The 27,987-nt window shown below is 36.6% G+C and overlaps 1 protein-coding gene across 1 annotated transcript; it reads right to left on the bottom strand.

Annotated features, from left to right (window-relative positions):
- Positions 1 to 560: 560 nt before the first annotated feature.
- Positions 561 to 27,505, bottom strand: LOC106071787 (midnolin-like). The gene is made up of 7 exons (XM_013231967.2): positions 27,111 to 27,505; positions 14,534 to 14,621; positions 6,651 to 6,707; positions 5,739 to 5,993; positions 4,889 to 5,093; positions 4,159 to 4,374; positions 561 to 3,777 (listed from the first exon to the last, which is right to left on the bottom strand). Exons 1-7 carry the CDS (start codon positions 27,326 to 27,328, stop codon positions 3,494 to 3,496), a joined length of 1,323 nt encoding a protein of 440 aa, XP_013087421.2. The 5' UTR covers positions 27,329 to 27,505; the 3' UTR covers positions 561 to 3,493.
- Between the last annotated feature and the right edge of the window lie 482 nt (positions 27,506 to 27,987).

Raw genomic sequence — 27,987 nt, 5'->3', positions numbered from 1 at the left:
GGAAATCCACTTTGCTACATCCCCAATTCATTTGTCCACTATTGTAGACCACATTGAAAGAGGTTCAAACTATGGCAAAATTTAAGACTGAGAAGAGGAATGGAGAAAGACGGTCGACGAGTCTTGCATAGTGCCCCAACGGTCTAATAGACTAAGGGATAGGTAAAGGACCACTGGTAGGGAATCATATTGGCCTCCTCGACTCTGGGTCATCTCGAACACTTTTTCATATGGCTGTGGAGCCCTATTTTGGAGAGACACTCCCGTCCACATATATTGCAGGTCAAGGTGGCTTTCGACTTGGTGGTAGAGGAGCTAGCCATTTTACGTGTGGCACGCTTTTCTTCAAGAGCTGAGGCCCATGTTTTCTCGCTGTCCATAGCTTTCTTAATCACCGTCTCTCTCCAACTAGTGTGATCTAAGCCTAAGTTTTCCCAATGGTCAGTATCAATGTTCACTGGGAATCAGTGGTCTAAAGTTGCATACTTCACATTTGTTACTTTTATTATAGCATAAGCCTATTATAGCCAACAATAACAAAATAAAAAACTGAAACAATATTTATAACAAACTTTTGATTATTAGTACTTTTAATATTTGATGGATCCATAAGACAAATGAAAAATTGTTTGTCCTATAGGACACTATAAACTCAGCTACCAATAGTTGTGAACATTCAATGTATTCTACGTGATGATCACAGACACTAGCAAACACACCTATACACTTCCTTTGGAGTTCAATGGAGTTTTAAACAGTGATCTTTAAAGTCATTTAGAAATTACTGTCAATCTCTAAAGGTTTTTGAACTAACTTAAAACATTGCTGATGTTATATATTTCTTTATTAGTATGTATGTTGTATGTTCTTGCAATGACATTTAATAAGACCTGAAAATACACAATGAGCTCTAAAGACTTATACAATCTTCTTTTTGTGTTTATTAAGTGGATACACCTAGGATGGTATTTAAAATTATAAAAAAAAAAAAAAAAAAAATTGATTAAATTATATCAGAGGTCAGTGTGACCTAACAAAAGTAGCATGATTTTTAAATTAAGTTTTGAATTTATATATATATATATATAAATATATTTTTAAAAATCTGAATTGAAAGCTATAAACTAAATGGAAGATACTTTGTCTCTCTGGCATAATTAATTAAGTTTTTATATTCTAATTTTAATGTAGACTGGTAGGACAGCACTGTGAGTTCAAAAATGACCTATATTGTGATTGCATGACAGTAAAATAAAGCAAAGTTTCCCTTTCAGACCTTGGAATCTTTAGGGCAGATGATGTTAAGGTCATATGTTTCTTAGGCCAACAGTTAACAAGCGGGCTGTCATGTGGCCAGCACAACGACAAACTGCCTTTACTTTTCCTAACTTAAGTCAGGTACCCATTAGAGTTGGATGGACTAAGAGAGGCGCCCACAAATCCAAAATTCAAAGTCCTAGATTTGAGAGATTTGAACCCAGGACCCCAGGTTCAGAAGCCAAGAGCATAAACACTCAGACACCTTGTCCAGAATTGCATAACACTTGTGTTTTCTTCAAAAGCAGACAAAAATTGACTTTATCTTTAATTGTATAATAACTAGGATATTAAAAAGTGATTTATGCAGGTAATTAACTGAGAAATAAATCTGAAGTGAATGATATTTCCATTTGACTTGTAACAATAAATTTGAAAATACAGTATAACAAAACAAAACGCAATAAATATGAACTTAATAGGTAAAAAAATTATGTTGCTGATAAATGTTGAAGAAAAAAAGAGATTAGTTTTGATTCCAAATAAACTCTGGCAACATTGGTATGATAAGTAGAAAAACAAATGTGTCAAACAAGTGTCACAGAGATCAAAAAAACAACAAATAAACATTGACTAAAGTATAATTACACTTATAATATATATATCAAGATACAGAGAATGTGACATATTGTATTAAACTAATGTAGCACCCGTGTATTGTTCTATATTCTTCTACTGATTTTTCTGATGCAGGCATAAAAAAAAGTGAATGCTTGTATATGTTGTGGATCATTCACTGTCTTAGAAAGAGTTAACAAAGATGTATTTTTTCAATATCTTCATTTCTGTGAGTGTTTATCCTAAGAAATAAAAAAGTTTCATACCATAATTTTTAAAAAAAACAATGAATAAACTGTGTGAAAAAACATAAAAAATATGACATTTTGGACAAAAGGCCAAACAACACAGTCTATCTAACAAAAGTTACAATTTTTTTAAAATAAAAAAAATTAATTCTAAATGATGGTGATAGTAATAGTAATGCTTTAGGCTACATTAGTATTTTGTACATATGAATTTGAATATTTGTGTTAAGTCATTTTATTAGAAAACTAAAGGAAAAGTTGAGAACAAGTAATACAATTTTGTTTAAGTATATTATCTGAATAACGACAACCTTGTTTTGAATATACATGACTAGGAAACAAAAACAAAGTTTTGAAGTTTAAAATCACCAGAATCACCAATAGATTCACAAGATTTGAAGATATGAAAACAAATGAGTTAATATGTTACATCAAACCAGTGAGCCACATAATGGCACATTTAAAAACTAATGCTAGTACACTAAAACCCTCTTGTTGCCTCCTCATTCTGACCCTACTAACATTTCGGTCAGTCAGCAGGGACCATGCGACTTATTTACAAATATTATATTGCTTAATACCTGTTACATAAATTGATGTAACGGATCATCAGTTGATCTACTCCAGAAAGTTGAAAAAAGTTAATTTTTCTTGCTTGATAAAATTGTTTATAAACCTTAAATTTTGAACCTCTAGTAATAGGAGAGGGGATAGAACTAGCAAAATATCACAGCCAATATGTAATAATAAAGCAGTTTCATTTTTCTTTTTGCTTCATTGGAATCAAAAATAAATTATTTACAAAATGCTGATTTGCATGACTTAAACAAAATATTGATAAACATTAAGTTTTTATAAAAAGGTGGAAGCCGGGTTGAGTCATTACATTTTACTTTTGCATAATGAATCATTGCAATAAAACAAAAAATTGAAATGAGATCCAGAATCATTCAATAATTTTACAAATAGAAAAAAAAAAAACTAAAAAGAAATTAGGGGATGGAGGATTGCATTTATTTCACTTCTGAGTAGCTGAGCTGGTCACTTATAAAAATAACAACATCAGAGGCACAGAGAGGGTATAGCTACCAACAAAAAATATATAGGTACATTTACAGTTCATATTTACACTTCATGTTACTGCCCTTTGTAAGCTCTCTAGCTAGGGCTGACCAGTTATAATGGACCATAATGTCTGTAATAGACAACCAACATTATGTGAACTTCTTTAACAAAAAATACATTCCTATTTGATCAGTGGCCAACTGAGGCACTGCCTGACCAAAGTACAACCTTCATTGGGGTTTGAAGGTGAACACAATTTCAAAGTCATCTTACAAGTGCTGACAGAAACCTTGACTTCCAGTGCTTCACACAGCCAATGTGTCTTGCTCAATAGAAGGTTTACAGTAAGTGCTAGACTGGTCTGGGCTGCCATCATTGGCAGCCATGCATACAGAGGAAGAGGAGGTGACAGTAGAACTCTTTGAAACTTTGATGACTGATGACTGCTCCTGAGTGTGTCGAACCACTGTGTAAGGGGAGCACATTTCTCTGCGAGTTTTTCGCTGCTGTTTTTTGTGAGCTAACATCATTTGGATATGCTGCATTTTTCCTCTAAGTGCAATATTTTCAGGGTTATCACTAGGTTGAGCTGTAGAAATATATTTGTTTAATTAATAACAGTTCCTAAACAATTTTTTTTTAATTAAGCTATATTTTTTTCCCACTAATTTAAATATGTATAAAATGTAAAAAGAAATTTGATGATATCTAGATACTACATTTTAACTACTTTAACACAATAAATTTGAAAGTTTTTGGTTTTATCAGAACTAAAGTTACATACTTAGTTATACTTTCTATTGAATGTTTTGACTTTATCCATGATCATTAATTATCTCCCTTGCAACAGTAATCATAAAAAGACACCAATTATATAACAATTCTATAAAAATTAGAATGAAAACCCTCTTCTCGAAAATCTTTTATTGTAATATCATTATTTAAAAAAACAAACAACAACACAACTAACCAGAGTTTGTTTTGAAGGTTGGACTGGGGGGAGACATGAGGAGGGATGATATAGTGTTAGCTGGTGGAGGAGGACCTTTAGGTGCAGGGGCTGGAGCAAAGTTTGGAGTGGAACTGCTAGGGGCAGCCACCAGAAGATCATTCAAAATATGAAGGATGGTGCTAACATTCCTACGAGGCTGTCCATGCATGTCTTGAAGAGATGGGTCTAGTGTTCCTGAGAAGAGAGAGGAAAAAGTTGATTCCAAATGATTACTTTAAAATAAAATTTTTAATTATTTCAGGCAGTCATGATTCACACTTTTAGTGTCCATTGCATTGTAAAATGGAAATGTGAACTGTGTCCACTCTTAAGTGATACGAAAAATTGTCAGAATCACGGTTAGATATAATTTAAAAAAAAACAACTAACTTTTATAATAGTTAAATTCAAGCAAGCATTGAGCACTAGGCAGGCCATAGAGTGGAACCCCCAGGGAACAAGACGCAGAGGAAGACCAAAAAGAACATGGCGACGCAGTGTACTTGAAGAAGCAGAGAAGACCGGGAAGAGCTGGGACACCATCAAAAAGCTAGCAAGAGACCGTGGAGAGTGGCGTGTTTATGTCGAGGCCCTATGTTCCATGAGGAACTCAAAGGAATGATGATGATGATGATGAAGCATTGAGCACACATTTAGAACAGTAAATTTAAAAAAATGTTCTCCTTTGAAAAGAATTTGGCTTACTGACCTTGAAATGTTCCAGTGTAAATGCCACGACCTAAGTGCTTCATGCTATCAATAACGGCACCAGGACTAGGTGGAGGAGAGGGCATTGAGCTATCTGGTATCCTGGCAAGAGCTGGCGGGCGATGAGATTGTTGCATCAATGCTTGTGTAGGGCCATTCCTGGAGGAAGGGCTGGAAGTGTTCTGTGGCACAACTGGAGGCTCAGGCTGGAATTTTTAAAATTCAGATTCAAATGAGACTTCAAATCCAACATTAATTAATAGTAACTAAATAAAAACAAAATAAAGAAAGGGTAAGTAAAATAAATCTAAGTAAATCTAAAAGGAGAGGAAGTCAGCATTGATTCAAACACATTTAAAATGATTCACATGTTATTTTATTTTGACGAGCTCATCATTCTGCCTATATATGTGTGGATTCATGTAGTGTGTACTAGGAATAATTATGCAAAATTTCAACTTGATGGGAAGTGGGAGAAAAATGTCTACATAATGTAAATAACTACACATATACAGCCACATCTCTCAATAGTAGCCTTTGTTTCTTTTTTTTTTTTCAATACCTGGTACCAAACAAAATAATTAATTACAAATAACCAATTAACTAATTGGTTAATTATTTCATTGATTCATGCTTTGTTTGTTAGGTACAACAAATAAGTAAGTAAACTTTTAACTTGATCCAGAATGGGATTGGGAGAAATAAAGTGTACAAAAATTGTACCAGACAGAATGAGTTCATATAGCTTTGTAAGGAAAAGGCACAGAATCCACCTATTATATATATATTATTTTCAGCACCATCCACAAGAAATAGACATCTATAAACTACTCAAAGCTGCAATAACTTACTCTCAGTGTTGATGTGCGATTGATCTCTTGAAGCCTGTGAATTCTCTGAGACAGGCATCGGGTAGCTTCTGCTATAGCTGATGGAGATAGACCTGACTGAGAAAGAACAGCTGCTGCTGCTGGAGTCACACTGGGACATGGCTGAGTCTGCCTCTGACCTTGTAGCATGGACAGTTGTAGTTGAACAAAGACCATGTTATCACCCATCCGAATAGCCAGCATCAATGGACTTCGGCCAGATAAAAAGTCATTCACCTGATAACGTTATTGAAAAATAAACATGCAATTAAAATTGGCTATTGAAAAAAAAAAGGTTTTAAAAAAGTAGAGCTATGTATTTTAGATAAAATTTGATTCAAAATACAAAATAGGCTGCCTGGTCATGTGGTATGCGCTCTGGACGATCATTTGGTCATCTTGATGGTCCCTGGTTCATACCCTGCCCACCACCAAATATATGCCCCATCATCCTACAGGAGGTTTGGACTAGGAAGTAGATTAACTTCACCTCTGAAGGAACATTTAAATACATGTAAAACATTTAACTAAACATTTTACAAATTAAAATATTCCGTAGATTTATCTAATTTTAATACAAAACCAAAGAATTTTGTATCACCATTCTTAACTTCCTTTGAAAAAGAAAATAGCTTATCTGTTTAGTTTAGTCTAACAAGTTCATTAATTTTTTAAAACTTATTGTTTTGCTTTCCTGGCTGGTCTAGGCGAATAATTCCTTGCTTTCTAAGAGCACTTTAAAATTTCATCCACGTTTGTCTAAGCCAACTTGAAATACCCAGGTCTTAATTGTTTGTCTTTGTAAGTGAGCTCTGACTTAGACAAATTGACTTAATTACTAGAATTATTCCAGAAACACAATTACTATTTACTTTTTAATTATGCAATATTAACCTGAGTTTCTGTTAAATTTTCCAATGCTTGTATGATGCTTTTATCAGACTGATTTACCTGTAGAAAGAAAACATAATGAAATTACTTATAAACATAAAATAATAATGCCTCTATGAATAAAAAGTATCTCATAATAAAAGACTTAACAGCATGATCAGTTTAGTGGAGCACTGCTCTCGGAGATAGCACATATAGGCCTAAACCTATCATCTATGCTACCTTAACGGCCATGTAGGCCTACATTTTTAAGAAATAGATTTCATTAAAATTAATTGATATATTAAACCAAGTCACGATTCTCGGTCAACACGTCGGGTATAGAGGATATTTTGTTCGTGACCAGCTGGCTCGGCTGTAGGCGAATGTTGTCACGAAGTGGCATTGAATTTGGGTTAAACAAAACCTACTTTTGTACACTTCGCTACATGCCAGCGGCTTTGAATAGGCAAGGGTCTCTAGCGGGACGGAGCGTGCTTGACGCTTAATATAGTTATGCACTAAGCTTTATAGGTGGCGCCTCTCTCAAAATTAGCTAGTTAACACCCTAAATGTCGAATCAACAGTTTACGTTTAATTGAACCGTAAAGGATTGCACTATAACATATGTATCCTGAAAATTACAGACCGATTATAAACAACAACAACAACTATAGTCTATATACTTTACCATTCCAATTGACACGGTTTCTTAAATTAAAATTACCGCAAAGAAAATGAGTAAACAATATTCCATGAAGATAAACGTAATACTGATTAAATAAGAACGTAACGGGCCAAAGAGCTTCATAAGAGCCCAATTTATGAAAATATCACACACACACACACACATATATAGGCCCTAAATCAATTTTACGCAGTGCTTGTCCATAACTATTTTTATCTATAATTATAACAACTTACAATATGCTATATTTTTTTCAAATTGAAAATGTGTTATAAAAACTTTGAATGATTAAAATATAGAGAGAATCGACTCAATGACTATCCCCACATGACTTTGTACTTAACAATAGACATTCTTTCACTTGAAACAGATGTCTCCCTCTATGAACAATTAAACCTTCGTACTATCCCGACTTCTGGCACCATATGCTCTCGGGTATGCTATTCTACCTCAACGTGGCACCCGGGTGGAAACGATTAGTTGAGAAATTAATAAGGCGAAATGAATAGCAAAACAAAACTCCCGTGGGAGTGTCCAAGGGAATGCGAAAGTTTTCCTATTGCACGATAGGGAGTTGAAAGAGAGCTTCCGCGTCCCTGTCGATAATCCATGCGCCGTTCCTCAAGGGACCGTTACACTAATGGCGAGTCCTGCACGGTTAGCTTGGTATAACATAGGAAAATGGCGGAGGTTCCCGGTGTACTCGGCCTTTGGCCATGCATTCTAGTCCATGCGCCCGGAGTGCTAGATATGTCTGAAATAGCAAGGCTTTACATAGGCATTTACTTGGATCTCTTCCAGACAAAACGGTTTGTGCGAGCAGGCTCGAAGAGCCTTCGGCTCAGCTCTTTTGACAATCACAAGGTACCATATGCGTGTTGTATTTTTTTTAACATCCAAACGCATCTTATGCATAAATACATACATATACACACAACGCCATTCATGTATTCATGCTAAGTCCACAGTGATACTATAAAAAAACAGTAAATCAGAATCAACGATAAGGAGTCAACATGTTCCTTTATAAACAACACCAAAGGGTATTGAAGTCAACGATAAGGAGTCAACATGTTCCTTTATAAACAACACCAAAGGGTATTGAAGTCAAGGATAAGGAGTCAACATGTTCCTTTATAAACAACACCAAAGGGTATTGAAGTCAAGGATAAGGAGTCAACATGTTCCTTTATAAACAACACCAAAGGGTATTAAAGTCAACGATAAGGAGTCAATATTGTTCAAGTATTACCACCCGGGGATGTCCAAGTCAACATTTATCTTCATCACCCCTATCTGAGAGAAATGAGCAAGTCCCGAGCGAGTAAATCGGGTCAGTTCGTGCGTAAGTTGTATCGATCGTCCATTGATCGGTATGCCTCATTCAGGAAAACCCACACCCCAGACACGATTAGGAATTAAATATCTTTTTTAAATAATATGGGAAATAAAGCAAAAGCTTCCATTCCAAGATATTTGCCTTGAATGTGAGCGTCATTAAATAAATATTTAGAGAAGTATTTATTTTATGAATAGCAAAGTTTACACAAATGGCGGAGCTTTTTTGGGAAACTGTGAAATCAGGCTCATGGAACTATTTTATTTTCTTACGCGGGCAGATGACACTAATAGAATGATTCATGGCGACTTAAAATTGTGCAACACCCGTCTCTTGTCATCTTCTCGAGGCTAGTCAGGATAGGGCAGAGCCAGATGTCAAAGTTACGCAACACAATCAGACGATTGGTGTCCTTTGAACACAACCAGACGATTGGTGTCCTTCAAACCCTATAAGATTACGTCTCAATAATAAACCGTTTAGTTTTTAAAACTACTGTCACAGTTACATTTTTTTTTAATTCTCAAGTCAACTTGAGTCATTTACGAAATTACAAATTAGTGCAGAAAGTTAAAGGAGGAGGAGAGAGAGACTGTCCCTCCCAAGTCTATTTCCCCCCTTATCGCGGAAACGTTATTCATATTCAATGAGTTATAAAGACAGACTAATGGTAAACCGTGTTTGGGGGGGGGGGGGAAGCTACCATATTGAAAGAAAACTTTGTCTAGTGTCAAACTGGGACACAACTCTGAGCACTGGTTGAACCAAGTTGATTTGCGTCGCAGTAGTCTATTGATTTGGACTAGAGTTTTCTTTTTAGACTGCATTGACGAGATGTGTCAACGGTCCGAAAGAATTGGAGACACGCAAGTTCACGCACTTTGCATTTCTAGTCAGGTAATGTTTCCAGGTCTCTTACTACAAAGACATCGGACTTGACCAGTGGTCTCCTTTTAGGACAGGATCAAACATGAACCTCAGCTCGTAGTTATAATTAGATTTCTTTGTATTTTTAGTCGCGCACACGACAGCAGTCAGGGAGCAGGAGCATCAAGTGCACAATGTGCCTTCAAACCCACAGTACCGACAATCTTCAAACATCACAGTACCGACTGTCTTCAAACATCACAGTACCGACTGTCTTCAAACATCACAGTACCGACTGTCTTCAAACATCACAGTACCGACTGTCTTCAAACATCACAGTACCGACTGTCTTCAAACATCACAGTACCGACTGTCTTCAAACATCACAGTACCGACTGTCTTCAAACATCACAGTACCGACTGTTGGGAAAAGAACTTGAGGTTTGTTTTGGATGTGTTGTTTAGGATGTAAAGTTTTTAAAACAATTAGATCATAAGACGATCATAGCAGCAAATACGACATGATTATTAACAATCCAATATTCCAAAATATTTTTGCCAGTAAAGAACGCTCAAAAACTGTGAAACATACAATATTTTTATTTTTGTAATCATAAACTAATTATTATAGATAGATACATAGATAGATTTTGGTAAATGTCAAATTTATGTATATATCTAATTAACAAAAACGTTTAATGTCTTCACAGGTGCAACAGTACTTGATATCATTCGAAAGCGTCCACTGTTGTTGTTTTGTTTTAACTTAATATGCAGATTAAATCGTGCTATAACTATTGCTTGCAGGTGCCACCGTGTTTAACGTAATTTTGATGCTACTCAAAAGGCGAGGGTCTGGGTGAAACAATATGTAGAGAACAGATGACGTAGCCATATCATTCGATGAACAGATCTAGCCACAAACAAGTCAGAGATTGTAGAATTAAGCCTGGATAAGCAGAGACAGTCCAGCACGATGGAACCAGAGGCTGTATTACTTGTCTCTGGACTTGTTGTGCACTTCTACTCGTGTGACGAGCAATGGAAGTTGTGATTGCAAAATACAATGACGTCATTACATAGGGAAAAAAAATCAATAGATCGTGCCAGTTAATTTTTTTTTTCTTCTTTGTGCCTGAAACGTCACAGCTGTTGTGTATAAAAGTACACTATACTATCTTTCCATTATTCACCTTAAGATCTAGCTAATGTGCACTTATTATTGAATAATTTAGTATTAACTCTAGGTTACAGTAACTATTGTAAATATTGTTATTGAGACTTTCGTATTATTTGTTTGTAAAGCTCTGTAAAATAATTCATAGGAGAAGCGCAGGCTATTAATAAATCACATACTGTGTGTGTGTGTGCTGCTTGTAAAGGTGAGAGGGAATGTTTTTCGTGAAATGTGCAGTTTGTTTTGTTTTTTGTTTGTTTTCTTTGTTTTGTTTTAAATGTTCGCATGTTCCTTCAGAGTTTAACCTAATTTACTTCTAGTCTAAACCTTCCGCAGGACGACTGGGGTTGGCAGCGGGCAGGATTTGAACCCGGGACAATCGACAAGTCCAAACGACAGTCCAGCGCGCAAACCGCACGACAAGGCAGATGTGTAATGTCTGTGCATCACGAGTTTGTTCTTATCGACGCTGAAAGTGAAGGCGCGGAATGCGCACTGTACGACACAAAACAATTCAGGACCACTGTGAATGTGGGGAGGAAGGGGAAAAAGTGTCTCGTTCTTTTCGACATTCCAAAACTAAACACACCACACCAGGCCAACCAAAGAATATGTGTCAATATTTTTCTTTAACTATTATAAAACAGTGAAGATTCCCTTTTACCTAAAGCCTTATCCTGTCCGATCCTTAAAAAAAAAAAAAAAGCTATGTCGCTAAGTCTCTCCAAAATGTGGCTAAAAGTTCCTCTGACCAACACTAGATACGCTGGCCGAGAAGGGAAGTAATTTAATAAATATTATCTCGCGGTTTTCTTCATACAATATTTCTTTAAAAAGGGGATGATATTATTATTATATAAACATCTCTCCCACAGGCGTATCTATGAGTTCAAAAAAGGCACTAACTAGGCCAACTATTGGAGGGTTGGAGATGTAGCAGCTGGGAGAAGTGCATAGATCTAAAAGGAAATTAGGTCAAGTAGAGAAAAAAGAAAATAAATTGAAAACAAAAAAACACGTTTCATTGCTCTGTCAAAAATCTTTCCCTCCCCACTCACATGCAAGCTCTTGAATAGACATGACACACACACAGAGAACCAAAATGAAGGAAGGAAAACTAATCTAACTCATGTCATACATTAGTCCTCAAATGTTGAATACCTAGACACAGTCTAAAGCCACATTTACAATCGCTAATTTTCTACAATACATTTGTTGATACTATTCTCTATTATCAGAAGTTTGGGAAACTGCGATCAACACACTAAAAGGCACCCAAAGACGTTTAAGAGAAACTTCTGACGTCAGTGTTACACTTACATAACACACTGCCTAGGTTTATTCAGTGTTACACTTACATAACACACTGCCTGGGTTTATTCAGTGTTACACTTACATAACACATTGCCTGGGTTTATTCCGTGTTACACTTACATAACACACTGGCTGGGTTTATTCCGTGTTACACTTACATAACACACTGGCTGGGTTTATTCCGTGTTACACTTACATAACACACTGGCTGGGTTTATTCAGTGTTACACTTACATAACACACTGGCTGGGTTTATTCCGTGTTACACTTACATAACACACTGGCTGGGTTTATTCAGTGTTACACTTACATAACACACTGCCTGGGTTTATTCCGTGTTACACTTACATAACACACTGCCTGGGTTTATTCAGTGTTACACTTACATAACACATTGCCTGGGTTTATTCCGTGTTACACTTACATAACACACTGGCTGGGTTTATTCCGTGTTACACTTACATAACACACTGGCTGGGTTTATTCAGTGTTACACTTACATAACACACTGGCTGGGTTTATTCCGTGTTACACTTACATAACACACTGGCTGGGTTTATTCAGTGTTACACTTACATAACACACTGGCTGGGTTTATTCCGTGTTACACTTACATAACACACTGGCTGGGTTTATTCAGTGTTACACTTACATAACACACTGCCTGGGTTTATTCCGTGTTACACTTACATAACACACTGCCTGGGTTTATTCAGTGTTACACTTACATAACACACTGGCTGGGTTTATTCCGTGTTACACTTACATAACACACTGGCTGGGTTTATTCAGTGTTACACTTACATAACACACTGCCTGGGTTTATTCCGTGTTACACTTACATAACACACTGCCTGGGTTTATTCAGTGTTACACTTACATAACACACTGGCTGGGTTTATTCCGTGTTACACTTACATAACACACTGGCTGGGTTTATTCCGTGTTACACTTACATAACACACTGGCTGGGTTTATTCCGTGTTACACTTACATAACACACTGCCTGGGTTTATTCAGTGTTACACTTACATAACACACTGGCTGGGTTTATTCAGTGTTACACTTACATAACACACTGCCTGGGTTTATTCCGTGTTACACTTACATAACACACTGCCTGGGTTTATTCAGTGTTACACTTACATAACACACTGGCTGGGTTTATTCCGTGTTACACTTACATAACACACTGGCTGGGTTTATTCAGTGTTACACTTACACAACACACTGCCTGGGTTTATTCAGTGTTACACTTACATAACACACTGGCTGGGTTTATTCCACGTGACGAAGTGACAATAATTCTTCGCACTGACGGAGCTTGCTCAGAATAGGCGTTCCAGTTCATCCCAAATTAGATGACTACACCAAGGGATGTTATACGTGTGGTCATGGGGAAGGTAAATCATCAAAAGACTAGAAAGAATCCTAAGTACATTTCTTCCGCAATATAGTCCCAAATAATCTTAATTTATTTTAAACCATCGTAGTGCCTGTGTACAAAATGGAAATTTCGCAGGTAGATAATAGCAAAATAAAGAAACTTTGAAGTAATTTGGTGTGTAGATGAGCTAGTATGGAACATAGTGTCATTTTTATATTGAAGTTATTAAGGCATATAAAGTAATGGTACAGCGTGAAAGTAATCAACCATGATGATAATACACAGTACAGTATTTTTGATTTTATAGTTTTTACATGAACTCAATGAAGATGCAGAGCTTATAAGATTTGAATGTGTCAAGATACTTTGAAAGAAGAGAACACATTTGTCTTCAAAACTAGGAGGAATGTATGCAAATGATTTGGTTGCGCATTGGAGCTTGAAAACAGAGCCATCTATAGTACATATAGGTCAGTGAACTTTAATAGGTGATATAACTTTGTTATACGTTCAAGCTGGGTTTTTTTTTTCAGGGAACAGTATGCATGTCTATGAGCGTGACTGGTAAATAGACATGATAATTTAGTTCTAGGTAAGACGTGAAGTGTATATTCAAAATGATATCACTAAGTCAAGGGGAATAACTAGCTGTTGGGCTAGTTCAGGATCTCGTACGCGTGACTCTATTCTTGAAAGTGGATATATGATTGATATGCTACGCAAATGTCACAGAATGCGACCCACCCAATAACTTTCACTTCTCATTCAAGGGGAACAATCATGATCAGGATATGAAAAATTTTAGCTTGACTTTATAATTTTTTTAAAATTTGTCACATGGAGATTACTGATTATTAATGAGATATTTCCCCATCAATAATGATTATTATTTTAAATTTTCAAGAAAAGAAAAAGAGTTACTTTGCACAAACTGTAATGTTTTGTTTTTCCTGCCATTTAATTACGTTGTTTTAAAACAATATCAACTTATAATGTTTGATTGAAATGTGTCCAAGTAAATGTCGAACGTATAGATCTAGGTAAGTGTTTAATATATAGATCTAAGTGTTGCTCACAAATCTCAACGCTCTAAGGTTAAGAATTCTACATTTAAAAAATATCAAAAAATGCTTACGCTTAATCCGGACTCCATATTAGGCAGCAGTGTCACGTGGCTGTCGTCAGGAATCTGGTGATCTTGTATGCAGCCTCCTTTTAACACTCTGAAATACACAGGACATTAGTTGAACAATTATACATGGACCTAAAAAGCAGGTACACACAGCACACATTGAAAAAAAGAAATAGCTTCAGAGATTTAACGTTCACAATGTATCTGTCTAAAATATTGCCAGCTATTTTCATTATAATGGCCGAACAGATAAACTTATAAAGATTTTAAGTTCGTGCTTAAGTCAGATAGTGCCAATGCTCCAATGGTGTTATTTTAGGGAACTACTGGAGAGGAGAGAACAAAAAATAATCCCTGTTGGTGACTTCTGGGCTATCAAGTCTTAATGTATGCCCGACTTTGCAGAAAAAGTGTCTATTTAAACAAGATTTGACAACATATCTGAGAAGTGGTGGCCCTTGTAGTCAGAATGTCAATGACAAGGGTCATTGTAGTCAAATGTCCCAGCGCAGCGACTCGAATCACACAATGATAACGGAGGTTGAAATTAATAGGCAAAATAAAAGTGGTCACTTCTTGGAATCCCACCGGTGTAAACCTAGTTTTTCTCCACATGAACCATCTCTTCATTGTTTTCATACAGTGTTTTTCTGTTTCATACCTACATTTAAGTAGGCACTGGAACTTTTCAAAAGAGATTTTGAAGTTTAGTTTTAAAGTTGTCAAGATGTTATGTAAATCAAGTTTCAGAGCTGATGAAACAGGCGTTATGTACTACGTAGAGAATTGTATGGTGTGTGATATGTGTGTGTATTTATGTATATATCAAAGTTGGGAGAGACGAGTGTTTCATTGTGTATGGAGGGTCAGAGGGATGTACTATGTCTGTTAATTATCATGAACGAATAATAACAAGACTCTGGATATAACATATAAGACATGAAATAAGATGTTGATCTAACGCCATCTTGGTTGACAACCACAGTTACAAGGGATGTTACTCCCAAACACCGAGTGGTGCAACCTATATAAAACACACATCAACAATGTCCTAGTGACATTTTATATTTACTAGATGTATACTGTGTGTAAAGATCTGTTTCACTTAAAAAAAGGTCATAAATTAACTCTCTTTCTCTTTATATATATTAAAGAGAAAGAGAGTTAATTTAAATCTTATGACCTATATATATATATATATATATATATATATATATATATATATATATATATATATATATATATATATATATATATTCTATTCGAGTTAACTGAGTATGTCTTTCCAATGCATTGATTGAAATGGATGTTCAAAGATTCTTTAAAAACTTGCATGCTGATATTTGTATGTGGTTAAAATGTGAACCCGATATGCTTGTTTAGATAAGATATCTACCTCCATATCAAATAGAATAGTCAAAGCTGTGGAACAAACATGTTTAAAATGATGTTTTTCAGATGAAACCCGCTTATTATGGAAATCTCGTCAACACGTTATTATGAATGGTGTTGACAAATAACTTCCAAGAGTGTTTTCATTTCCGGCAGATTTTCGTGTGTTTACCATGCAGTAGTTAAACTCTAGACACTTAGCATTCCCTCATGAATATACACCGTTCCCTTGCAGTATAGTTTTCAACACTCGATGGCTCGCCCTACACTCTCTCATAGTTTAGTTTGAGTAGAACAAAGTGATGGATGGCTTCCTAAGTAAGTCTATAGGCCTAAGTATTGCTATTCTTTTTCATGTTATTGTTCTTAAAAGGTAGCACAAAATGTGCTTTTGTATCAGCGTGTTCGTATGAGCAAAGATAGACTGCTTTGATGCGAATACGTTCTTTCGATTATAGATGCCAGTACGCGTTAGTGACCATGGACTGCTTTGGTGCGCGTTAGTGACCATGGACTGCTTTGATGTGAATACGTTCTTTCGATTATAGATGCCAGTACGCGTTAGTGACCATGGACTGCTTTGATGCGAATACGTTCTTTCGATTATAGATGCCAGTACGTGTTAGTGACCATGGACTGCTTTGATGCGAATACGTTCTTTCGATTATAGATGCCAGTACGTGTTAGTGACCATGGACTGCTTTGGTGGGCGTTAGTGACCATGGACTGCTTTGGTGCGCGTTAGTGACCATGGACTGCTTTGATGTGAATACGTTCTTTCGATTATAGATGCCAGTACGTGTTAGTGACCATGGACTGCTTTGGTGGGCGTTAGTGACCATGGACTGCTTTGGTGCGCGTTAGTGACCATGGACTGCTTTGGTGCGCGTTAGTGACCATGGACTGCTTTGGTGTGAATACGTTCTTTCGATTATAGATGCCAGTACGTGTTAGTGACCATGGACTGCTTTGGTGTGAATACGTTCTTTCGATTATAGATGCCAGTACGTGTTAGTGACCATGGACTGCTTTGGTGGGCGTTAGTGACCATGGACTGCTTTGGTGGGCGTTAGTGACCATGGACTGCTTTGGTGCGCGTTAGTGACCATGGACTGCTTTGGTGCGCGTTAGTGACCATGGACTGCTTTGGTGCGCGTTAGTGACCATGGACTGCTTTGGTGCGCGTTAGTGACCATGGATTGGGAGTGTGTGATTAAGGTACTGCATATATTTCTGTGAGCTCCCCTTAAAAAAAAAAACACAATAGGAACATCTTTAAAGCCCAGTTTAAAATAACAACATCCAAACATCAGGAACATTTGAGGATTTACTTTTTAAAAAAATGAATTAGAACAACAAGAGTGCTTAATTGGCTTGTTAGTGTGTGCATTGGAACACTGGGAGCAAGGTGTTATTGTATTGACGTCATCTAACAAAAATGGCTGGGTGCCTCACACCCTGAGCGACCCACTGTACTGTTGAAGAATCTTGTTCTGCGGTGGTGATGTTATTATTTAATGTCAGGAGACACAACACAATTGTTTCCTCTCATGCTTTTAACTGACTTTCATTTCGATACTTCACAACATCAATGCAGGCCTTGGCGTGGGCTTTGTTTGCATCGTATTGATAAGTGGTGGAATGATAGTTTTAGAAAGAAGTTCTTTGGAGTACACAATAGTTTGGTAAACATTGCAAGTATAGAATGACGGATTTCGGTAACCAATGCACTCTTATGCCACTCTGTGTGTATATATGTATATATTGTATTTATTGACATTGTTTATATACTATTTCCACTTAATAGGAAGCATATTTTTTATCCAAATTCATATAAAATCTTTTCAAATGTCATGGTATTTAAGTTCATTCGAGGTCACTTTAACGGAGGTACGTTTAGGAGGTCATGGTTAAGGGCCGCACAAGAACTTTTTTTTTTGTTAAGCTAAGATAAACAATGCTCCTAAACTTAACCTAAGATAAACAATGCTCCTAAACTTAACCTAAGATAAACAATGCTCCTAAACTTAACTGAGATAAACAATGCTCCTAAACTTAACTGAGATAAACAATGCTCCTAAACATAACTGAGATAAACAATGCTCCTAAACTTAACTGAGATAAACAATGCTCCTAAACTTAACTGAGATAAACAATGCTCCTAAACTTAACTGAGATAAACAATGCTCCTAAACTTAACTGAGATAAACAATGCTCCTAAACTTAACTGAGATAAACAATGCTCCTAAACTTAACCTAAGATAAACAATGCTCCTAAACTTAACTGTGATAAACAATGCTCCTAAACTTAACTGAGATAAACAATGCTCCTAAACTTAACCTAAGATAAACAATGCTCCTAAACTGTTGGACGTTTATTAGTTGAAACTTGCTTTAAACTCTTGTCACGTTTTTGGTTGACTTTATTCAAGCATGTCAATAAAGATTTGTTTAAAGACACCTTATCTGCCAGCGATATTTAGCTATCTCCGTGTGTCAAGATCGCGTCCAGGACCCAATGATTCTAATCGTATCATCGCAATAGCCCTGTAGACACTAGACACACCCATATGGTATACAAAGCAGCCATGGAATAGAAGAGATGTAGATTACATTGAACTACCCACCGACAGAACTAGGGGAAAAAATATACATAAAAATCTGTCAAAACTTACAAGCAAAATCTGACGCCAGACCCTGCTGAACATAAATCAAAGCTTCCACAAAACAGAATTAGATGTTACCACTAAACATTAGATAGACATTGCCTCCGCCCATCCCCATCCCCTTTTTAACAGACAAGCACCAAAACATTTTCCTTTTAAACATCTAGATGTTCTCATTAAATGGCAATCAATGTCTATTTAAATAGATTGCCCCTTTCCTCTTTTTTCCACTAAAAAACAAAACAAAATAAAAATGTGCTAACTGTAACAGATGTTATTGTTAAACAGTAATAGATCACCCCCCTAAAAAATCGCTGTTTTCCCTAAACTAATTATTGATTTGTAAGAATCTATATGTTATCTTCCCCCCCCCCCCAAACATACAATCAATATTTCTCCTCTACCTCCAATGTGACGAAACATTTTAAATGACAACCAGATCGCCTTACATCGAGATGGACTTTGTAGTTTTGTATTTGTTGGAATTTCGGACAGAAAAACAAAACCGAGCAGATTGAAAACAAAAATCTGTACTCTTCAAGTGACACAGTTCGTGATCCGACTTCTGGGTGGGTGTCAAGTCAATAGATCTAGGTAGTCTTTTTCTCTACCTGGCCGTACCTGTGTCTCACAAACTCCACTTCTCCTCAGCAGACGAGATCTAGTACTTCCCGATTGTATTCAAACCATTGACGTCAGCGCCTGGATTTTGGTGGGCGTTTCTCGGAGAACGACTTTTTAAATTTTGATTTAGAAGAGTCATAGTAAAGGTAAAAAAAAGTTAGCGAATAAATCATAAAACATTGGATAAAGGACACGATGTTGAAAGCCAGCCATGCTGTGTCGTATGTTGTCATGTTATGCTGTATGCTGTGTCGTATGTTGTCATGTTATGCTGTATGCTGTGTCGTATGTTGTCATGTTATGCTGTATGCTGTGTCGTATGTTGTCTTATGTTTTATGTAAAAAAAATATGTTTGCTGTGTCGAATAATGACATTTGATATGTTGTATGATAAGTCGTCGAATGTTGACATTTGTTACGTTATCGTGTGTTATGTTGTATGTTATGTAGCATGTTGTATCTTGTGTCTTATGTCGTATCGAGCTTAAGTGCATTGACAGGCAGCATTTTTTTCATTTGGGGGGGGGGGTGGCAGCAACAGAAGGATTACAGTAGCGAGGTGTGCTCCCCTTTCCGACGATTAAAGTGAGTTACTGGATTTAAAAAGATATGCTATGGGATAATCTAGTGCCATACTACTTTGAACGCTGAACTGATTATGACCCAAGTGCTGTAGATCAGTGAGTCCTACACATGTCGCCTGTGTATGTATGCTAAAGGTGTTTATTGCATTGTCTAAGATATTTGGAAGGAATAAAATCCACTTTTGCCGGTGCACGAGCAGGACATCACTCAGGTTCTTGATGAGAAATATGATTCTTTTCTTTCTAACCGACGACTTGACAATATTAACACTTAGGATTTGCTGTATTAACACCTAAGACTTCGGTCATCAACACTTAGGATTTGGTTTCATTAACACTTAGGATTTCGCTTCATTAACACTTAGGATTTGGTTTCATTTACACTTAGGATTTGGTTTCATTAACACTTAGGACTTTGCTTCATTTGGTACATTTTAAAAGGATTACTTTTATACAAAACAAAAATTATTCTTTTTTTTTACATTAAGCTGAATAATAGTTTTCACTAGTAGCTACAATGAACAATAGTCTACATGTGACTCTCATCATAAATTTATAGTTACTGTCTAGCGATTAACAACACCCATGCACATAGTCGCAGCATTTGAAAAGCACCCACGCAGGAAAGAATGTTTAATTAAACCCTAAACACACGCACACTGAATACCTTAATTAAGTAATGTGTGATAGAGTGAGGTAGATCAAAATGTGTGTTCATTAAATGTACAGTGTGTTTTGTGTCGTCTGTTTGCTAGTCAAGAGTTATCCCTAGAGGTTCATATAGAAAAAAAAAAGAATTTCACACAGACTCCACCAATAAGAACCGGAGCTAGATAGGCAAAAAGGATTGGGGTGGGGGGGGGGTCTTTGAAATAATGTGGGACTTTTCAAAGCAGCCAAAATATATATTAACTTACTCTTACTATAAATGAGTATAGTTTCTGTTACCGAGGTGTCCCAACCTCCCATAATACCTGGTTCTTTGGGCGCATTGATCCACTCAGTGTAGCGGTTAGGTGCATTTTAAAGTAGCCTTAAGGAAAATATTGCTTTCTCGTAAAAAAAAAAAAGATTAGTTGCGCAATTCACTGCCTACAAAATCACCTTGCAACAGAACAGAGCATGTTAGAGTAACATTTGGCAAGTTGAAATTCAAACGAATAGACGTGTAAACAAAACAAAACAGAAAAATAATCAAATAGTATGAATATAATAAATAATAAGATATAACAATTCAATTGCCAAACTTTATTTTTTTTAAGCATCAACGCAAGTTTCGTTGGATGAGTCACCAATATCATGAAAGTTTTAATATAAAAATGGATATAAAGATTAACAATAAAATATGAACAATTTCCAATCACTGTAGGGATTAGCGAAGAGCAGAATTGGAGTTTCATATCTCTTTAATTAATATGAGTAATTTCAGATCTTTGTAGGGTCTAGCGAACAATAGGCATACAGTAGTACATCAGTGTAGTGATAAGCATTAAGCAACAATATGAATACTTTGTAGGGACTAGCGAACAATCGGCATACAGTATTAAACCAGTGTAGTGATAAGCAACAATAGGAATAGTGTAAGAAACGTATTTCGCATTATAAAAACTTGTAGCTGTACTGCTGAGCATTGTAATACTGATCATTGCACTACTGAGCATTATAATACTGATCATTGCACTACTGAGCATTGTAATACTGATCATTGCACTACTGAGCATTATAATACTGATCATTGCACTACTGAGCATTGTAATACTGATCATTGCACTACTGAGCATTATAACACCAATCTGCTCAAGATTGTGTTGTTCTTGTCCACTCCAGTATTGCAACATCGAGTCCTAGTTTGGTTGACGCAACCTTCAAGCCGAGGCTCAAGTTACCGACGGAATATTTCTGGAGGGGGCAAGTCAATATCTGAAAAACACCTGAACCCAGTTTTGTTGCAATAACATGTCACACACACACGTACAAGCGAACACACAGTGAGACTTTCCTACAAACAGCTAGCCATTACATTGAGATATAACGCCTGTATTTGATTACAAAGCTTATATCAACTCGCTCTGTCTGGTACAAATTTTGAACTCGTAATTTCTCCCACTTCTCATTCTCGGATCAAGTTGAAACTTTGCACAAATTATCGATGTTCCTAGCAAAACATAAATCAATCAATACAAATGAACCCATTAGTTCATTAAATGGTGGTTATTAATAAGTATGTTTAATATAGACAAAAAAAAAGGAAAAACATTGAGCTATAGGGCAGCAAATGTTGAGTTATTCTCCTTTAGATAAGCTTTGCTTTTTTATAAGTATTTTTTTTACATTTTGCTTATTTTCAATGGCCATCCGACACATTGCAGCGTGACATGTTTAATGTGTAGTTTAAAACAAATATAGAATGTTTGCATCTGTTTTTGTTTCCTCTATTTTTCTATTTTCTACAGGCGACTTTTGCACCATTGTGCATAGACCATGTCGCCTACGTTGTCCACCGGGTCATTGCAATGTTTCTATCGTGCTGAAACATTGTGCCGTGTCATAACATCCTAAGTTTGGAGCCAACTCTGTGGCCAGGGTCCCCATGTCCTTATCTCTGTCCAGTCTGACCAAGTTGACCTATACACATACACACAATAGCCTTCAGGCGATTAAGCGTTGAGAAAAAAAGAGTACATGTTACATCATTTTAAAGCCACTCTGCCCTTTTTTTTTTCTACCTAAAGTAAATACAAGCAAAATTAATTTTAAGAAAATATATCTGGCATTACCCCAACCTGAAGCCTAATTAGAGTTTCATTATCTTAACTCCTATATCTAGCTCTACAGGATAAAAAGCTACACAGTTGCAGAATCTGCTGCTTATAATTTAATATGACATCTTTCACGCTTTTTAACGTCAAAACAATAGTTTCAATTTAACATGAATGTACATACCTAACTAAGTCTTTATCTATATCTAATCAGATTTATATTATCCTGATTCAACCTACACACTTAGTCTTGTCTACAGAATGTTCCGTAATATTTGTATCCCCCTAGCAAGAGCGTAGCAAGGGAGAGAACTAGGTCAGAAACAACCACCCACAGTTTATCCTTCGTCGCCCCCCTCCCCATGCCTTGCTGAGGCCCGCATTGAACGTGATCCAGGGCTGGTTGAAGTGTTTGCCCCCCAACACGGGACAACTAAGAAGAATGAGCACTGGAGGCGTGAGTGGGCAGAGCAACCGGGGGGGGGGGGGGGGGGAGAGGGGGGGGGAACTCAGAATGGTTGTATTTTTATTTTCCAGCAAGACAATCAAGTCAGAGTTATTGCCCTGTCCCACACGGCGATGGTAAATTAGGTTTGTTTTGGGGGGGGGGGGGGACGATCAATGCTTTACATTTATCTCTTGCACAAAAGTAAATACATAATAATTGAACAATAAAATCGATTTAAATTTCAATCAAAAGTAAATTACAATATATAAACAGATGTCGCGTAGCTTTGATTTATATTTAGGGCTGTCTATTGCTTTCTTGTTGCTTTAGTTTTAAATGTTATCAGTTTTTTTAAGACCCAATACAACGTAACTTCCCTTGCAAACAGGTCAACAGTTGACTACTTCAATGAAAGACACTACATCAGCACGGATACAATAGCCTACTTGTACCTCGGAGTTTTCTAATGGAATAACAAATTACGTCAAATATGATAACAGCACAGTTCGTGTGTCTCAATGTCCTTGTGTTGAAATGGTTCTGTCGAGACACATGACATGACACACCTTTTTAGGTTCATTAAATTGTATGATTCTTGTTTGAAGATCAATTTAATAGAAATACAAGTCCCCACTTAAAACACACAAAGACATAGATACACGTTTCTAAATAGAATAAAACGTCAATGATATGTTCACGTGTGTATGAGTTGCTGGCTATACCCTGTGTGTGTATATATAAATAATGAGCGTGATTAGAATGACTGAACATAACGTGTGACACTTAGGCGCTGCTTTCGGCCTACAATGAAAGTGAGTGTGAACCACAAACTAGGATTGACTAGAAACTAACACACACACACACACACACAAAGGCTCTGCTTTCTACTTTCAACTAATCTGTAGATCTACCTACATTTTAGTTTGTACACATAAAAAGAACACCAATAAAGTCACACATACACACACAATCTACCAGAGAATGTAAGATAGAACCCTAACCTTAACCTAGACATCTCTGGAGAAGCTTGCCAACGAGGTCCTCCGCTACTCCCCTAATCTACTAATGCTACAGCCTACGCTCACACTTTATCTATCTGGTAAGCCCCGCCACCGTCCTCCCCACTTCTCCACTCCCTGCTGTCTGTGGTATTGGGGAGGGGGGAAGATAGATTATCCTTATGGCACGTGACTTAACCAACAGTGATGCTATAAATAGACCATGAGTTTTTTTGTTGCTTTTTTTTTTTGCTCCTTTAGAGGAAACAAAAATAATTCCTGTAGCTGGGGAGAACTTATCTAGATGCAATATCGATGTATATATTTTGTTTAACTATGTACAATTACATCTATATATTTCAATTTATTTTTTCAGATTGTTTTTGTTTTATAAAAAAGGAACGCAAGAAAAAAAAAACCTTTTTAAAATTGGAAACAAAGTCCAAAGCCCTCTCCAGAATATTAAAACACGAAGTGAACAGAAATAGAAAAATGATGACGTCATTTGATATGTCAATTAGAGCTGAATTTCTCGTCCAAGTAATACAACATTCAATCACAGGGAGGAGGGGGGCACTCAATAGCCAGGTACTTTCGTTCTAGAATATTTTAGTTGAAGTTGTAGCCCAGATATCAAAGATTACATTTGAACAAAGCAACGTGAATGTGACCTCTGCCTAATTAGGTACATGTAGGGAGAGTTTTATTCACAGACCTATATATTTTAATATATTCATATATTTCATGGCTCAATTGTCAATAGAGTTTGTACATTAGCTTATTAGAAAGTTATATTTTTACTCAATCTCTGAACCATTTTTTTTATTTCATGCATTTTACGTCCTACGAGATTTGCATGAGTTTTCTATGAATCTCTTTCCTTTCCCAACCCATTTTCTTTCCTTTTATCCTACCGGTAGATAAAACTCTTCACTAGATACCCATCATGAAGATATGTATATGATAACACAATGGTCAGCGTGAAAGATAATTAGCACCAGTGAATTTTCTCAAGTGTATCCAACGTTACGAGCAATAAACCATCGTACACACATTGTTTGGAATCATAGTTCTAATTGGAAAAAAAAAGGCATTCGAATAGCATAATGTTAGTTTAGGCGTCTATAAAATGATTGTGTTAATGTTAAGATACAGGTGCTACCAATGTTTTGTGTGTCACCCTTAACAGACAAATTACTAATCTCTGGAAAAGTGCAAACCGCTTTCCGCTCCCGCCCAGAGCTATCGCACTGAAATATAGGCCAGCGATCAATAAAAGGTCAAACCGCAAGAGTTCACGCTATGACGTAGGCGTGGCTTCGGCCAGCTGATTGTATAAGTTGCGTAGATAGGAGAGGATATGAGGACACATCAGCCACATCGAACAGGGAGTGTGTGTGTTTGTGTGTGTGTGTGTTTGCATATAGTGAGACTGACGAAGTGAAAAGGAAGAAGAATAGAGGTATAGTGTGTCCCATTATATCGACGATGTGTCTATTAATTAATTTTAAAAATAATTACACACGCAAAAGTAATTAAGCTTAAAGCAATCACCTTTTTTTTTTGTAGCAATTAAGGTTCTCTGGTTAGGGTGACGATTAACTACACGCGGAAACTAATGTATTTATCTGTAAACTGCGTTTGACATTTCAGTTGATTTGACAAGACGTAGAGATTATTTTAAAACGCAAAATGAGCTCTCCTTTTTATCGTCTCTGAACGATCATTATCGAAGGAGGTGGGTGAGTGGGAGGTGCGCCTCGGCGTGTCCTACACACAGGCTAGTGACGTCAATGGACGGAATTTGTGGCTCTGCATAGTTTCATGTTTGAAAAAAAGTGGAGAGTTTAGCTGTACAGAAGTCTATTGACATACTTAGAATAGGTTGTTGAAACAGGCTGAGATAGCGACTATTAGCTACATTCCTTTGTACATCTAGATATATAAATGTACAAGTGATTACATTGATTTATACGATAATTAAATAAATGTCAAATAAAAAACAAAAAACAAAAAAAAACGTAAAAAAATTGAAAAGTTGGTCAAGATAACTGTCTTACTGTCCTCATTATAGGTTTCCATTATTCGTGTGTCTGGCCGTGGGATAGGTCTTGGACTTTCGGTTTGACCAAACGATGTCACAAATCAAACCCTGCCCGCAATCCATTAGCAGAATCCTTCATGAACATGCATATCATTGATATTAAAAAATCTAAATTTATTAAACGAAACAAATGATTTGAACTATTCCAATTATAGCCTCCTTGCTATACCCTCAGCATACATTTTTGTCAAACCTCCCGCAGAACGGCGGGGGTGGCAGGGAGCAGGGTTCAAACCCGGGTCCATCAAGACGATAATCCAGAGTGCATACCACACAACCAGACAGCCAATCAACACTGTTTTGGTCAAGAAAACAATAATGAACGAGTACAAAGAAATGAGCACTATTTAGAAAGTTGTGGCATAGAGTATAGAACCACAGCCTAGCCTAGTAGATCTATCTGTGTGTGTGTGAATGCGTTTTGTCGTTAGTTGTAATTACCAAAGCTAGTAATTAGATGTTTCTGCATATAAAATTTACTATGAATGGTAATAAGGATTGGGTGCGGCTTAGGCTTGTATATAGCGCTGTCTTTGAGACACAAAGACTAAAAGAAACCTTTTTTTTTAGCATCAGGGGCGGTGAGTAGATTTTGAGTGCCTCCTACACAGGTAGCAACCAGAACGTGTGGGAAGGGGCCATAAGTATTTAGAGATCCACATATTGACTAGATCTAATATATTCTAAGTCAAACCACAAATATTTTAAACATAACACCTTTATATCTTGTCATAGAAAAAGGGGGGGGGGGCATTTCTAAAAAAAAAGAAAAAAAAAATTTATTGACACAAGTCAGCTGATAGTGACGTAATTGCGTCAATATATATATTATAAAAGTCACACCTATATATATATAGGTTGGTGCAAAGTTGGCCTATATTTTGGATAAAGCCGATACTCGAAACAAGGTTACAAAAGTGAGGGGTCAAAGTTCAAAGTAGGTCAGCGAACAAAAGAAAGTTTATGCAACTTTACAAGTGTATTTATTTTTTTAAATTCACTTACTTGTCTTTATAAATGAGTGAAATTTTCGAAGGTGACACCCTTAGTTTTCTGGCCAGTGCTGCTTTTAATCCCAGGACCGTCTCCAGTGGTGAGACGGATATTTCAAGTCGACCCCCGGTGGTAGGGCACACAAAGAGTCGAATGCAGCCTGGTCTTCGTCTACTGGACCGTACTTTCGAAAAAGGTTTACGGCTTGAGACATTCAATTTCCTTTCCATATTTTGTCTCCGGATTGAATCACACACAACTTGTTAGATACTTTTATCTAGTCTATAAATATACACACAATGTCTCCACGGAATGGGCCAAACTTTTGACCAGACACAAAAATCCAAGCACTAAAGTTTTTCAGGACTTCACTGGTTGCGTCCTACTTCCTTATATACCATGTCAGCGCAGTGAACTCCTCCTCTCCCTTTCCGCTCCAGACGTTGAATAGGGCTGTACCATTTGAAAGGGGAGTCAGCTCAAAAAAAAAAAAAAAACACAACAAAGATTTCTCAATGAGTTCAGTCGACCAACCAGAGGCATTGTTATAAACCGTCTGGGTTGAATTATATAGTGTTTGTTTTTTCCTCAATGGGTTTTTCCCGTTGAGAGACCTGATGCTAAAAAGAAATATAAATGAATAATTTAAAAACAAAAATTAAATCATTTATTTATTTGATATTATGATATTAGTGAACACAACTTAGATAAATTGAAATACTTTTAGATCTATAGTCCATGGACAAATCTAAATCTAGGCCTATATATTTTAAAAGGTTTAGATGCAGAAGATTGTATAGTGAAAGCCGGAGGGGGGGGGGGAGAGGGAGGGGAAGGAACAATGCAAAGTCACACTCCTTTTTTTTTCTTTATAAGTAGGCTCTACATG

The sequence above is a fragment of the Biomphalaria glabrata genome, chromosome 5, assembly GCF_947242115.1.
Source record: "Biomphalaria glabrata chromosome 5, xgBioGlab47.1, whole genome shotgun sequence".
Classification (NCBI taxonomy): Eukaryota; Metazoa; Mollusca; class Gastropoda; family Planorbidae; genus Biomphalaria; species Biomphalaria glabrata.
Note: the sequence above shows the minus strand (reverse complement) of the source record. Positions and strands in the feature narration are given on the sequence as shown.

Coding starts and splice junctions, on each gene's coding strand:
- LOC106071787 (XM_013231967.2), bottom strand. CDS start 27,328: ATGGAAAGGAAATTGAATGTCTCAAGCCGTAAACCTTTTTCGAAAGTA. Junction 5,994..6,650: donor AAAATTTAACAGAAACTCAG/GTTAATATTGCA, acceptor TAACGTTATCAG/GTGAATGACTTTTTATCTGG. Junction 3,778..4,158: donor AACCTTCAAAACAAACTCTG/GTTAGTTGTGTT, acceptor ATATTTCTACAG/CTCAACCTAGTGATAACCCT.